General features: G+C 34.3%; 1 protein-coding gene across 1 annotated transcript in view; it reads right to left on the bottom strand.

The window, feature by feature from the left end:
- Positions 1 to 17,170, bottom strand: part of SLCO6A1 (solute carrier organic anion transporter family member 6A1) — a 76,138-nt gene that overhangs the window by 38,855 nt on the left and 20,113 nt on the right. Inside the window, exons 5-7 of the mRNA XM_074354909.1 lie at positions 9,406 to 9,527; positions 8,445 to 8,554; positions 2,449 to 2,593 (exon numbers count right to left, since the gene is read on the bottom strand). Of these exons, the coding sequence (XP_074211010.1) occupies positions 2,449 to 2,593; positions 8,445 to 8,554; positions 9,406 to 9,527 (377 nt within the window). The remainder of the gene's footprint in view (positions 1 to 2,448; positions 2,594 to 8,444; positions 8,555 to 9,405; positions 9,528 to 17,170) is intronic.

A 17,170-nucleotide genomic window follows, 5' to 3' on the forward strand; every position in this document is an offset into this window, starting at 1 on the left:
GCAGGTCAGGATTTACTGTGACTACCACTACCCTATAATGCCCAAAGCTTTCAATGATACATAATATTCAGTTGGCCATAGGATCAGAAGCCTAAGACTCAGTGGCTCTGACTTTGGTGTTATCACACCATCATCAGCAAAGTTGACTCATGAAACCTAACAAAAAAAGACTGCTTATCAGGTTTTGGGAGGACTGTGCAGACAGATTCATAACGGTCCATCACTCTGGAAGTTAAGGGAAAATTGTTTCCCTTCCCCTCATCCGAAAGCCAGCCTAGCATCTCTTCGGCTTCTTGAGTATTGGAAACAGCAGATGACGCATTTGGGCATTCTCTTTAGTCTCTTGTATCAGGTAACCTACAGTGAGTATAACCCACAGACCTACACTGGAAGTTAATCAGCATGCTGTGGTATGCTCCCTACTCTGAGGTACCACACACCTAATGACCTATTTGAGCTACAAGTCTCCATGACTGATGGTTTTTTCTGCCAGAGTCTTTGGAAAAGGAAGGCAACCTCTGCTCAGAAGCATCCTCGGTTGTACAGGACTCACTGACTCCCAGAAACAGCTGTATCTGAAGAGCAACTCTTAGCTTACTACTGACCTCTTGTCACAAGCAAAGCCCGTCCTGCAGAGACTTCGCGATTTTGTGAACTGACATTCTCATTTAAGATGAACCAAAACAGATTCACAACTAACCATTTGGCAAGCCTTACTCATCAACTGGAAGTGGTATATTAAAGCCACGGGGTGGTCTTAAGAGATCTTCAAATCTTTAAAGAAACACCATCAGTAGATCACACAGCCCTCAGAAGACTGCAGAAATCTCTTAAATGAAGTTACTCTTGGTTACTAAGGGGAGCTTTCCAGAGGGATTACTGACACGTTATTTATATGCACCCTGAGGGCAGATATCTCCATTACTCTGAGAGTGACCCAATTAGAAAATGTGGTACAAAATTTGTCCCTGATTTTAGCTGAAATAATAAATGACACCAGCTCATCTGTGGAAAGCATTCTGGTCAGCCTCAGTCACTGATCAGTATTGTTATGGGTGACAGAGCTGCCCAAAACTTCACCCTTGCAGGCCAGGGTAGAATATATGCAATTGCTAATGCATTCTTTTATACTTGGATTGACTATCTCAGGCTAAGTGGAAAGGTCAATACCGAAACTTAAAGAGAAAGCCATTATTCTTAAGGTAGACCCTGAGGGCCAAGAAATTTGTTCAGCTGGCTGGGTCCAGGACTTAGCCAGTAGAACTGAAGCCAATACTGTGGCTTTATCTTGTTGTTTAGAGTCTTATTGATATTAGCCATAATTAAATACTATATGAAACAAGTTAAATGAATTTAGTCCCCGTATCTGTTAATCAGATTTATCAGAGTGGTAAACAGTGTGGTATACTCATGGAAAAAAATCCGTCATTATGGCCCTTGAAACTGTCATGTTTTTGGCTTTTGGACTATTTCCAGTCTCACAATGGTGTGCCCTCTATCACAAAATCTGTTCAATAAAAGGCTGGTAGTAAATGTTTTTGCACATCTTAATATTTGTTTATTTGGCCCACATATTTTATGTTCCTTCTTTCCTTTCTTGTTTTTTAAAATTATTAATCAAAATTTCACATTAACACACTCTTTCACTACTCTTCTTACTATTCTTTCACTGGTTAACTCAAAGTTACCACACACATCCTTGACTTTTTACAGCACAATAATAAACGATCACATCTACCACCTTCCCATTAATGCTAGAACCTTAAAACAATTAATTTCATTTGAAACTTCTTTTGGAGAGCCAATTTCTCAATATGTAGTAAAACTAATGTACACACAAGCAATTCCCCTTCAATGTCCAAACACAGATCCATTCTACAAATGTGCACAAGTAGATATGCGCAAATCTATTTGTTATTGCATTGTCTGGAAAGGTGAGAAAGTTAGAGGCAACTTCATGTCCACTAATATTATTATGGATAAATAAACAGTAGTCTATTCATAAAATAGAGTCCCACAGCACTATTAAAATGCACTAAATACAGAGCAACATGAATCTGATGAACATAATTTCACACGAAAGTAATGCAAGAGTACACAAAATGATGAATTTTAGAAATTGTACGTACATAGGCACATAAGAAGTAAAAAATATATAAAGAACGCACTCTAGCTTTAGAAGAGTTGTTACCCATGGGGAGAGAGGAAGAGAAATGGGATAAGGGACAGGCGCAGATGTCTTAAAGGTTTTACATATTAAAAACTATCGATGCAATGATGGCAAAGCGCTCATATTTTTAAAATTTCAGTGGACAATATTTAGGTATTTAACATTTGAGCAAATACCACCACTCCTACTTTCTGCCTATTTGAAATATTTCCATAAATACATATGAGAAAACTTGACATAAAAATTTCACTATGAGTACAATGAGCAAAAACACCTACTTGAAAGTGTAGTTGCGTCACTGGGTGTTAACATAAACTGACTTTCTATATATACGGGCAAAAGTGCAGATGTTCCAATAATAACTAAAGATTCTGAAGCTCTGGCCAGAGATAGGCACACAAACATAGGACTCTTGATGAGAATCTGAAATAGAAATAAGTTATATACGAATTATTTTATTTTGTTAAGAGGAATAGATATACCTACTTGTATAACTGGTACACCCACATAATCACAAACACTTTAATATTAGCTGACTTACAAAATTTTGCCATGCTGATGAATGTGTAGTATTACAATGCTTTATTTTATATTTTTCCAATTTCAAATATAACTGAGCATTTCTTCATGTAATTGTTAGCTATTTAGCATTCTTTCATGTGTATGAACTGCCTATTCATACTTCTATTAGGATTCCTGAAATTCTTATGTAGATTTTCCAAGAATTCCTTGTTTATTCTAAAGATTAATCTCTTATGGTATTTATGGAATTTAGATATTTGTCACTCATCTTTTAACAGTCTGTACCTTTCTTCATTGAAATCTTTGACTTAATATAATGTAATCCATAAATTATAAGTTCATATTTCACACTATAGCAATCTTGCCTAATCTTTTCCAACCTCTATGTCACAAGGCATTTCCTTCAGTTTAAACATTAACTGTGTCATTTTTTCAAATCACATTTTATTAACCTAGAAATCACCTTTCTGCATAATATCAAGTAGGGACCCAACTTCATTTTATCATATAGAACACCAAGTTTGCCATCACATCTAGTGAACAATTATCCTTGCAGTGCCTCTTCTATCACAAAGCAAGTTTACATATCTATATACTATATATAAATTTGTTGCTGAGTTCTCTATTCTATTCCACTGGCCTATTTATCTGTGCTGAGGAAATACCTTGTTTTTACTACTATGGCTTTGTAGCCTGTCTTAATGTGTACTAGGATCAACACTCTTTGTTTTACCTATTCATGCCATCATTCTGTTATAAGAATTATTTAAGAATCAACTTGTCATTTACTAAAAAAATAAAATTCTTGCCCTAGTATTGATTACATTTCATTGAATTCATAGATTGAGAGAGAAATCACATATATGAAAGCTGTCATTTTATCCATTAATAGAGTATATCTTTCAAACTATCCTAGTCTCCTTTAATACAGTTATAGAGTTTTAATTTTTTTCATGACGTTCTTGAGTAGCTTTGTTAAAGCAGTTCCTCAATTATTTATAGTTATTATTTATAGCAAACTATCATTTGCATGATAGGGGTCCCAGAAGAGAAGAGAGGGATAAAGGGGTCGAAAATGTATTTGATGAAATTATGGCTGGAAAATGGAAATGCAAGATGGAAATGGCAAGAAAGTGGGAGTAGCAATGCTCATATCAGACAAAACAGACTTTAAAACAAAGGCCATAAAGAAAGAAAAAGGAGGACACTATATAATGATCAAAGGAGCAGTATGAGATGTGGATATTACACTCATTAACATACATGCACCCAATATAGGAGCACCTAAATATAAAAAACAAATACTAACAGACAAAAAGGGAAAAACTGATGGGAATACAATAAAAGTAGGAGACTTCAACACCCCTCTAACATCAATGGACAGGTTTTCCAGACAGAAAATCAGTAAGGAAACACAGATACTAAATGACACAACAGAACAGCTGGACTTGGTTGATATTTTTAGGACATCACATCCCCCTAAAACAGAATATACATTCTTTTCAAGTGCTCGTGGAACATTCTCTAGGATAGACCACATACTTGGGCACAAAAGAAGCCTCAACAAATTTAAAAGGATAGAAATTATTTCAAGCATCTTTTCTGACCACTTTGTCATGAAACTAGCAATAAACCACAGAAAAACAAATGAGAAAGAAATGACTTGGTGACTAAACAACATGGATGGTACTAAAAGGCAGTAGGTCAATGATGAACTCATAGAAGAAATTATAAAATACTCTGAGACAAACAACAATGAAAACACAACCACACAAAATCTATAGGATGCAGCAAAAGCAGTCCTAAGAGGGAAGTTCATAGCAATACAGGCCTTCCTCAAAAAACAAGAACAATCTCAAATAAACAACCTAACCTACTACCTAAAAGAATTAAAAAAGAAGAACAAACAAAACCAAAAGTCAGCAGAAGGAAAGAAATAACAAAGATCAGGGGCAGGGGAAATAAATAAAATAGAGATTAAAAAAAGTAGAAAAATCAATCAAACAGCTGGTTTTCTGGAAGAGTAATAAACAAAATTGACAAACCTCTAGCCATGCTCACCAAGAAGAAAAGAGAGAGGAAACAAATAAACAGAATAAGAAATGAAAAGGGAGATATAATCAATACCACAGAAATACAAAATATCTTAAGAGAATACAATGAACAACTAACCATACGGCAATAAATTGGACAACCCAGAAGAAATGGACAAATTTCTACAAACATACATTCCATCAAAACTGAATCAAGAAGAAATAAATCATTTGAACAGAACAATCACTAGAAGTAAAATAGAATCAGCAATAAAAAAAAAAAATCCCTGCAAACAAAAGTCCAGGACCTAATGGCTTCACTGAGAATTCTATCATACAATGAAGAACTCATACCGATTCTCCCCAAACTATTCCGAAAGATTGAAGAGGAGGGAATACTCCCAAACTCATTCTATGAAGCCATCATCACTCTGATACTAAAGCCAGATAAAGACACTACCAGAAAAGAAAGCTATAGGTCAGTATCGTTGAGAATATAGATGCAAAGATCTTCAACAAAATATTAGCAAACAGAATCCAAAAACATATTAAAAAGATTATACACCATGATCAAGTTGGGTTCATCCCAGGGACACAAGGATGGTTCAACATATGCAAATTAATCAACATGATATGCCACATCAACAAGAAGGAAGTTAACATTATTGTACCAATTTCTTGGCTGTAGAAAGAGAGGCTCAGAAAGGTTGAAATACCATATTTCATTGCATCTAAAATGCCATCAATTTTAAGAGATGCCATTATTTTATGTACTTCAAGGGAAAAAAAAAATCACTGCCACTCACATTATGGTACAATGCCTAAAGGAAAGTCCTATGCTATGCAGATATCAGTCTCACCAGCTTTTTAAATATATCTATTAAGAAGGAGTTGCCAATTTTTCCTGCTCAGCTGTACAACTTGGTATGTTGTGCCAAAGACAGTGACAGTAGGCAATCCTTTTGCAGATATCTCAAAAAAACGAACAATACAGCTGTCTCTAATTGTGGAATTCTATACTTAAGTCCCATAAAACTATTGGATGTTATTTTGCAAGAAAATGTGAACTAGTGATCATTCTTCCAACAGCAAGTACTTGCTTTACTGGAATCAAAATTATATCCTGTTGCTGTTTCTGTCTTTGTACATATACAATAACTTTACAATCCAATGTTTAAATATTGCATTATCTCTTTGAAGAGTTAAACAGTTTCTCTCAATATGGACAGCACCACTGAAGTAATGATAATAAGAACAGCCAATGATCAACTTTGCTATACTTAAGCAATATCTAACTATGTCACAATTATGTTCTGACTTACAATTATTTCAACACTCTGTCAATTTAAAATCCAACCCAATTTCAAAGATGTTAAAATGTGAAGGGGAAAATGTGCGGCTTAGAAACAAAGAAATACAGACATTTGCACAAGGTCTCAACAGTAGTAAATGCCGTCTCCACTGGGTAGTCCTAGCAGTTAGGCTTGCTAACAGATTAGAACCTATGGATAAGGAAAGACCTGATTCACCATTAGCCTTGTTAACCCTTGGGTATACCATGGAGCACAAAGAGAAGGCTATAGCTGGTTCTCTCTAAGACTATTTACCAAGAATAGGATGCTACCGATCAGTCTCTAGTATGCAACCTTTTGGGCTTAGGTGAAAGTAATAGATCCTAATGAGGGAAATCTCTCTGCCTAGGAGATCTACCACGAGGGAAGCATAAACTCCCATTTAGTTCTACGTTGTGCTCATTCCCAGAAAGTCACAGCCTCTCCAGCCCCTACCTGATGAGGGATTATAACCATTACCCACTGTAAAACTCCACTCTTTCTTACATGAATTCCTTTGTAATCTTCATTGCTTAACTGACTCATAAGTAAACACCAACCTAGCAGACAACACTGGCTGACCTTTTACTCTCAGGGAAGACAAGCGCTACATTAATTTCACCGACAGGGCTTAACAGAAACCTATCTTTAGCAGGCAACTTCATTTTGACTATTGTTTTGCTCTTCGTTGCTTTGTGGCAATGTGTTAGGAATATCACAAGGTGATTTACGGTTTTCATTATCTTCTGCAAGACAGTAAATGTGAAGCCAATGACATACGCAGAACCTGCTCTGCAATAGTGCTTTCAGAATTAGGGTAAGTAGAAAGACCTCTAATAAAGTAGATCAGTAATTTTCAAAGTGTAGTCCTGATTTCCAGAGTTTTGAAATGACTGTTGACAATTTTGTCAGCTTCAACTACTGCTTTTTGGAGCTAAAGATATTCTAAGCTCCTCACCCTGACATTCTAGAAGTCTCTTCTACTAAACTTTTAAAAGGATTAAAATATCTTTGAGTTACCCATCCAGACAAGTGTCAGTCAGAAATCTAAGATTATTAACCAAACATTATATTATTCTGTAGCCTAACAATAGTAATCAAAGAACTCTATTTCCAAGAAAGAAATATTAGAATTGACTTGTTTTTGTTTTTTGCCTGGCAATAATCTTTTAAAATATCATGTTTAAATTTTCTGAAGTTATGCCTAATTTATTCCTGTATAATTAAAATATATACATGTAATAATTTTGTAAAAGTTAAAATTTTAAAAATCTGAATGAAATATAATTTATTACTAGGAAGAGTTCATAATTTGATAAAAACTAAACCCTTGTGTGAAGGAAAACAAGTAAACAAAATTTCTGATTTTATACAACAAATCTATTCATTTTAAGATGAATTAAACTAGTATAATAAAAGTACTATATATATATATATTTATATACACATCCAGTATATACATTTATATTTTCAACAAACATCTATGAAAGCATTAAGTAGGGAGAAACTCATTTTGCCTAGGAATGTAAGATTTGACAAAGAGTTTCTTTCAAATGGAGAAGAGAGAGAAGAACATTTGAAGGAGAGAGATTTGTATCTACAAAGGTACAGAATTATAAAAATATCCAGTATGTCCAGGAAAGAGCAAGCGGCTAGAATGGGGGGAGACAGGGATAAAATTCTGAGATGAGGTAGGAAAATTCAGTTGACGCTACTGGGAAGTTTTCAAAGTCCCACACACTGAAACAGTGTGAGATTTATCTGTGAAGTACTCTGGAAAATGACTTGATAAAATCTACACATGAGAAATACAATTCTTCAGGCAACATAAAGAATGAAGTTATGAGTAGTAGAAGAGAAAACAAATTGAATACAGAATCACTATTCAGAAGTGTTTTTTTTTAACCCCACGAAGTCTGTATTGTAAGCCTTGTTTCTCACCCAAGTAAACAAATAGTTCTCCATTTGATACTGAGATGAGATAATTTCCTTAAAATAAGATGTTTGTAAGAATTATTTGTTAACTTCAAGAGTTCTTGTCTAAGTCATTTAAATGTAACAAAAAGACAATGTTAATTTTTGTTTCTCATTTCATTAAATGTCTTACTTATTTATTCTGGGAAAAAATACAACATAATATGAAGGTAAAATTAAGAGCAATAGAAGAAAAAATACTAAGTACCAGCCTTTGACACTAACCAAGCTCTTAGCAATGCCACTTAGGCACAATGCGTCTTATTTTCCATTATCTATAAAATGTTAATCAAAACTTCATGAGTCCCACTTAGATTTAAGTTGAACATTTTATAGTTATTTTATTAAATCCACTATTAGAAAATTGTACATGTCAATTTAATTGGCTTGTTTATGTAAAACATTTTACTTTACCACAGCAGTAGCAAATAAGTCCTTGAGACTAGGTACAAATTCCTGATCTTTTGTTTGATTTTCATCCAGCAAATGAGGCTTTTGTTTCTCGGGTTTTATCCTGGCTGTACCTGTATGTTAACAAGTAAAAGAATCTTATGACATGTTCAAATAACTAAAACATATAATAAACATACGTACATATCACAATACAGGCAGTTTGTCTTGGAAAGGCAAGTGAGCTATTTTTGAACAAGCCAAAGTCAATCTAAGTAAAATGCATATTCTTCTAAAACAGTGCTGTCCTAGAGAATATTGTATGATAAAGAAAAATGTCCATATCTGCCCCATAACTATCAGCCATATGTGGCTATTAAATACTTGACATATAACTCCTATGAGTAAATGGATTTTTCAATTTAAAACTTAAATAGCTACATGCAGCAAGTGACTACAGTACTTGACAGCATAGCCCAAAAATATAAAAGCATTTGATATTATTAAATCAAACCTTTGCTATTACTAAAAATATTTTATGTCAACAAAGTGTACTACCATTAGGAGAGTATTTGATTTCTCTGATGTTAACATGTATATTTTAGTGTTTCCAAAAGAATTCTAATAGTTATTATTTTATCATACATTTCTATGGGGTAATACATGTATTAAATAATATTAAATTAAAAAATTTGAATATGCCTCTTTCTTTAAATAATTTCTGAATTCTAGACATAAAGCATTTTTAAAGAGGAATGACAAGAGGCAAAATCTGTACTAATTAAAGTCTGGTACATATAAAAGAATACTTGGCTGCACGCAGCTTTATTTGTTCAAATAATACTAGCACATGTCACTGTATGTTCACAACAGAAAGAAATGTAGACAGAAAGAATATAGTAGCCATACTCTGAAAATTGGGGACCAGGATGGAAGTAAGCAATCTACTGTCCTCTAATTTAATGAATTATATTTCTATAGTCACCTCGTATACTTTGTGGAAAGCGTGACAATGGTATTAATGTAGACCATGCAATAACTGAGATAATAACAAACTGGCTCCACCAAGTCCACAGCCAGTGTTCACTGGCATCACAGTCTTCAATGCTTTAATAAAGGAAATAAAAACTTTCAACTTTGTATACTTTATTACAAACAAAGCCATAATTAGAGAGAGACAGAGAGAGAGAGACAAAAAAAACATTTTCTGTTAATTTGTCCCTGTTATTGCTTGTTTTGCTGGGATTGAGTGGTTGTAAGTCCTCCAATTATGTGGTTCTCGTCCTGCAGGATACTAAAATTTTTCCTTTCAACGTCTTTTTACCTGTCCACTCAAGTGAAGAGTAATTCTTTTTCCCTCTTTAACTTTTTTTCTCCAACAGAGCTATGCATTTACAAGAGTATCCCACTAAATCTCATCCTTTTTTGAAATCATCCCTGGCCCTTAAAATCCTGCACCCAGTTCTTTAGGGCAAGCCTGGCCCTTTAAGTTACACAACTAATATTTTATCTGGGCATCTGAACCTTTAAATCACATATACTTTGAAATCTTTTTCCTATAGTGCCTTCTCTGAATTCTCAGAGGTTTGTCAATTTTGTTTATTACTCTTCCAGAAAACCAGCTGTTTGATTGATTTTTCTACTTTTTTTAATCTCTATTTTATTTATTTCCCCTGCCCCTGATCTTTGTTATTTCTTTCCTTCTGCTGACTTTTGGTTTTGTTTGTTCTTCTTTTTCTAATTCTTTTAGGTAGTAGGTTAGGTTGTTTATTTGAGATTGTTCTTGTTTTTTGAGGAAGGCCTGTATTGCTATGAACTTCCCTCTTAGGACTGCTTTTGCTGCATCCTATAGATTTTGTGTGGTTGTGTTTTCATTGTTGTTTGTCTCAGAGTATTTTATAATTTCTTCTATGAGTTCATCATCGACCCACTGCCTTTTAGTACCATCCATGTTGTTTAGTCACCAAGTCATTTCTTTCTCATTTGTTTTTCTGTGGTTTATTTCTAGTTTCATTACCCTTCTAGTGATCATACCTAATCACCCTTTGATAGCCTTGGCCTTCTATCTTCCCTGTGGTCTTTCTTGGTCTACCTTTGCAAACCACAAAGCTTTGCATTGAGCCACATGAGATGGGAATGTAAAGGATCCTCTGCTGCCATTTGTTGGTTTCTCCCTTTTTACTCACAGTTATTTTGCAGTTTCAACATTCTTTGTGTTCAATAATGCTAAGGCCATGATTTTACAGGGGATTTTCACAGTTGTGAAGTTATTTTGTTTCATTTAGGAAGGAGATTTAGGAAAGCTGATTACTACACAGCTGCCATTATCTTCAGGTCCACACACATTTAAGATCTTGTCTAACCAGCCATTGTGGGAAAATGTCCACATCCACAGGAACCACAGTTTTGGAGGTGCTCTACTGCCAACAGAGAACTACTGCCAACAGAATCTGATAAGCAGCTTGCATATAGGTCTCATTTTGCATAGAATATGGAGAATATTCTCAGCTTTATTCATTGATGGGACAACTTTTTGTCCATTGGTACATTATTCAGGGATCCACATTCCAACTTGCAATGACACAGGGTTACGATCTTGATTTTAATTATCCATTAGGCACATATATGTGAATATGCTCTACCCAGGGAGATTCAATTCCAGACTATCAATCACTAAGGCTATGTGTTTCCTTATTGATTATAATATTCAGAAAATGTCCTTTTTTCCCCTCTCTTTTAAAGAATTTGTAAAATTACAATTTTTTTCATCTTTTAGAAATTTTTTTTTCTTTTTAACTCACCTATGTATTCCAACTATAAGCATGCCTGAGTTCTGATTATTAGTATGCAATTATTCTCAATTGGACACATAAATTCAAGATTTACAAATCAAAATGTTTTAATTATAACTGAAATTACCAAATGTATCTAGAAGAATAATTTTGCAAAAATAGCACCTGGTTTTTGATGTATAAGTGGAGACTATTCCAAACACACAGAAAATAATACAAGAAAGCTTTAATTATTGAAACCTTATATTTTTGGCATAGGAGTAGAAAAATATATCAAGGAACAGATTAGAGATACAGAGACAAGAAGAAAACCTATGTAAAAAGGAAATTTTAATTTATGATAAAAACAATGTTGAGTATCTGTACAAATGAAATTAATTTTAAAAAATCATGGAAGATCCACAAACATCATCAGTACAATCAAATATCTCTTTCAGGAAAAAACAGAAATGTGTCCCATGCCTCATTATATACAAAAGTAAACTAAAATTGAATGTTAAGTTTAAATGTACAACCAAATTCAGAAAAATCAATGCAAGTAAAGAAAATTACAGGCCAATATCCCTGATTAACATAGATGCAAAAATTCTCAACAAAATATTAGCAAACTGAATTCAACAGTACATTAAAATGATCATATACCATGATCAAGTGGGATTTATTCCAAGGGTGCAAGGATGGTTCAACATCTGCAAATCAATCATTGTGATATACCACATTGACAAAATGAATAAAAAGCATATGATCATGTCAATTGATGCAGGAAAAGCATTTAACAAAATTCAGCAACCACTCATGATTAAAACTTTCAACAGATTGCATATAAAGGGAACATAAAAAGGCTGTATATGACAAACCCATAGCTAACATCAGACTCAACAGTGAAAAGCTGAAAATTTTTCTTCTAAAATCAAGGATAAGACAAGTATACCTAACATCCTTACCTTTATTCAACATAACACTGGAAGTACTAGCCAGAGCAGTTTGGCAAAAAAAAAGGAATAAAAGGCATCCAAATAAGAAAGGAATAAGTAAAACTGTCTCTGTTTGAAGATGACATGGTAGTATATACAGAAAACCCTAACTACTCCACCAAAAAAACTATATAGGCACCAAGCCATGATACCATTGTATCAAGCCAGTCATTTCTGGATAATGGGGCACAAAGTACTACCAGTGAATTCTGTAATTATCATGCTGACACACTTCCTTTGTCTTATCATATGGTCTCTAGTCAAAGACAATACTGTATGAGATACCACAGGGATGAATATGGCATCTAAGTCTTTGAATAGTGATGCTAGCATAAACATGGTAGGCAGATGTTATGAACTGAATATGTTTGTCTCCTGCAAATTCATATGTTAAGATCCTACCCTCTAATGTGATGGTATTAGCAAGTGGGGCCTTTGGGAGATTATTAGATCATGAGGATAGATAGTCTGCATGAATGTGATTAATGACCCAGAGGAACTTCTTGCCCCTTTAGCCATGTGGGAACACAGGGAGAAGATGGCTATGTCTATGAACCAGGAAGCAGAATCTCCCAAGACACTGAATTTGCCAGCACCTTGATCTTGAACTTCTCAGCATACAGAACTACAAGAAATAAATTTCTGTTTTTGTATAGCTGTCCAAATGGACTAAGATAGTACAGAAGAAAAATTCTTGCCTAGGATATGTATCTTTTCGTATAAAGACAAATTAAAAGAGGGGCAACCTAAGGACAAAGTAATAAACCGGATGGTAGCTTGTCTCCCAATGAATGTGCTATATCACGGACTCAGGGTTGACCTCTACTATTGATGAATTAGATACTCAGCAGTAGTAATACTCATATCCTAGTAAATACTTTTGTTGACAGACTTTCCTACTGTGAAGAAGTCCAAGTTACTACACTCATGTCACCAAGGCCACTTTTTACATGAGCTTACTGAGGAAGAATTGGGATGGTTAGAAAGGAGAGAGGCTGACCTGACATTAACAGGAGGGTCATTTTGTCCAGCTGATTAAACAGCTTCTTCCAAAGTACACACCTTTTACATGTGCCCATTCTAAGAGGTTCACTCACATTTTCTTTTGATTTCCTATTTTCTAATCTTATTCTAAGCTCCTGGCTACCCAACCATAAATTAGTATAAATTTATACCTGAGGCCATCTCTCCTTCTATGCTAAGTGGTCAACCAGCCTGAAGTTCTACTCACTAGAATGATTTCCTGTATCCAAGGCCACTGGTGAGTGGAGCTATAATATAGTGGCCATCTCCTTTCTCATCTCAATAAGAAACCTTAATATTAATACGATTAAATGTGTTCCTTTTCCCTGAGAATATTCTCCAATATTGTTTAAAGAAGCCAAACGACCCAGAAGTCTTACAATAACTTCTGTCCCTCAAATTGATTAAATGCTATGAATACGTAATTTCCCAGTCTGGCCCTCCCCTGGACTTAATCCCATCTACAACTTGTGATCATTTTACTAACTTACTCCCAGGAAGGAGGTTATCTGGGCATACAAATACACAACCTAGTTCTCGAATCCTAAAGCTACTTCTGATACTATTTTTAGAATCAGTTGGGATACTGATAGGAAACTTAATACATTCATATTAGATAATTTAAAGAGATAGTGACAAGAAAACTATTTCCAGTGATGTGGGCAGGGTTTAGGGAAATAACAAGGTACAGCACAAAATTCTGGGGCTAGCTACAATAACAAGCTGTTACCACAGGCCTGAATGTCAACTAAAACAATGCTTAATAAATGGTAATGGAAGCCTGAAAGCAGCCATGATCTTCAGAATAGGGATACAGCCAATCTGGGTACACCTCTCGCAGAAAAGGAACTAGGAGCATAAATACCCTAGCCTTAATACGCTCCTGCCCTCTCATCTGCCAGTGCTTCTCACTGGCCAAATCCAACTGAAATCCAGAGTTAAAGAGATTATGTTGAGGCTCTCAATATAGCCCCCTGGGGAAGAGAAGAGAATAGAAGGTTTTAGAAAGACAGAAATGGATTTAGAGAGTCAAACTAAATATATCCAACATACAGCTTATTCCCTGATACCTTCTGACACCTTATCTGCCCCTCTTTATTATATTTGTGTGATAGCTACCAACACTTCACTCTGGCCAGGTAAGAGCCCAGATGAGCTGGTAGGGAAGCTAGCAGGAGAATGTCCATACAGTATCCATAGCAATAAATAATTAAGGAATTAGTTGGCAGTTTGATAATAAATAAGAGGAGCTAGCTGGCTTCTGTATCTCAGTTTCAATTAGTTCTCCATTTATATAAAACCAGAGTTTCAGAAATGGAGAGTGGATCTCCCTATTTTCTTGTAGTGGTAGATTATACCTCCTTCATTAACTCCATCATCTTAATGAGACAACTGGAAAAGGCAGGAAGTCACTTATAGTACCACTTCAGTAAATAATTAAACATAACTTTAAAATACATATTTACGTAGGATAAAGAATGAAATGAAGATTAGAAAAGAATAAAATATAGAATAGAAAAACCACAGGGAAAATCAATAAAACTAAGAGGTTTTTTTTAAGAGTTTTTTTTTAAATCAACAAAATTGACAAACCCTTAGCTAGAATAAGAAAAAAAAAAAAGACTCAAATAACAAAAATCAGAAATGAAAGAGGAGATATTACAACTGATGCCACAGAAATAAAAAGAATCACAAGAGACTACTATGAACAATTTTATGCCAACAAATTAGATAAGTGGATAAATTTCTAGAAAGTATAAGCTACGAAGACTGAATCATGAAAGAATAAAATATTTGAGCAGACATATAACCAGTAAGGAAATTAAATCAGCACTTAAAAAACCTTTCAACAAAGTAGTTTGGTGCAATTGTCATAAAAGACAGTATGGGGATTCCATTAAAAAAAAACTGAAAATAGACTTACTCTATGATCCAGCAATCCCACTCCTGGGCATACAATCAGATGAAGCTCTAATTTGAAAAGACACATGCACCCCAATGCTTACAGTAGCACTATTTACAAGAGCCAAGATGTGGAAACAACCTAACAGTCCATCAACAGATGATTGGATAAAGAAATTATAATGTGTATATATACACACACATACACACACATAATATATATTATATAATTTATATAATATTAATAATGTTTATATATATATAATATATATACACACACAAACACACATATTACTCAGTCATAAAGAAGAATAAAGTAACACCATTTGCAGCAACATGGATGGACCTGGGGATTGTCACATTAAGTGAATTAAGCCAGAAAGAGAAAGAAAAATACCATATGATATTATTTATATGTGGAATCTAAAAAAAAGTGACACAAATGAACTTTTTACAAAACAGGAACAGACTCACAGGCGTAGAAAACAAACTTAGGGTTATCAGTGGGAAAAGAGGAGGGTGGAAGAATAAACTGGGAGCTTGGGATTTGCAGATACTACTATCCATAAAAAAGATAAACAACAAAGTTCTACTGTATAGCACAGGGAACTATGTTCAATATCTTGTAATAGCCTATAATGAAAAAGAATATGAAATGTAATGTGTGTATGTGTGTGTGTGTGTGTGTGTGTGTGTGTGTGTGTGTGTGTGTGTGTAAAACTGAATCACTATGCTGTACACCAGAAATTAACTCAATATTGTAAACAGACTTTTGTAAACAGTGTTTTGTTTCAATAAGAACAAACAAAAAACCCAAAACTCAAAAAAACCTCACTACAAAGAAAATCCCAAGCCCAGATGGCTTCAGTGGAGAATACGACCAAACTCTTTAAGAAGAATTAATACTAATCCTTCTCAAACTTTTCCAAAAAAATTAAGAGGAGGGAATACTTCCAAACTCATTCCATGAGGTCAGCATTACCCTAAAAACAAAAAATCAGACAAAGATACTACAAGAAAAGAAAACCATACACTAAAATCATTGGGATGTAAAAATCATCAACAAAATACTAGGAAACCAAATTCAACAACATATTAAGAGAATCATATCATGACCAAGATAGATATATTCTGGAATACAACAATAATGGTTCAATATAGGAAAATCAATTATTGTGATATACCACATTAACATAATGAAGGGCAAAACCACAAGGTTATCTCAATTGATGCAGAAAAAGCATTCAATGAAGTTTAACACCCTTTCATTATAAAAACACTCAACAAACTGAAAATAGAAGGAAACTACCCCAACATAATAAAAAGCCATATATGAGAAGTCCCCTGGTAATCCTGCACTCCTCTAAGATCTGGAACAAGGCAAGGATGCCTAACTATTCTTACCACTTCTATTCAACATAGTACTGGAAATTCTAGTCAGAACAAACAGGCAAGAAAAAGAAATAAAAGGCATCCATATTGGAAAGAAAGAGGTAAACTTACTTTTGTTTGCAGACTACATGATCTTATACTTAGAAAATGCTAAAGACTCCAAAAAAAAAAAAAAAATCTGTTAGAACTAATAATTCAGCAAAGTGGCAGGATACAAAATCAACACAAAAATCAAATGTGTTTCTATACACACTGAACAGCATCCAAGGTGGAAGACTTATTTAAACAGTGAAAACTCCAGAACATTGCTAATAGAATTAAAGAAGCTACAAATTAATGGAAAAATATCCATGCTCATGGATTTGAAGACTTTCTATTATTAAATTCCCTTAATGCCCAAAGCAATCTACAGATTCAATGTAATTCCTATCAAAGTCTCAGCAGAAGTTTTTTTGCAGAAATTTTAAAAATCCTAAAATTTCATATGGAATCTGACTAGACTCCAAATAGCCAAAACAATCCTGAGAAAGAAAAAAAAAAAGCCAGAAGCTTCACACCTCCTGATTTCAAAATATAGCACAAAGCTACTGTACTCAAAACAGTATGGTACTGGTTGGTATAAAGACAGCAACATAGACCAATAGAAGACAAGAAAGAGTCCAGAAAC

The sequence above is a fragment of the Camelus bactrianus genome, chromosome 3, assembly GCF_048773025.1.
Source record: "Camelus bactrianus isolate YW-2024 breed Bactrian camel chromosome 3, ASM4877302v1, whole genome shotgun sequence".
Classification (NCBI taxonomy): Eukaryota; Metazoa; Chordata; class Mammalia; order Artiodactyla; family Camelidae; genus Camelus; species Camelus bactrianus.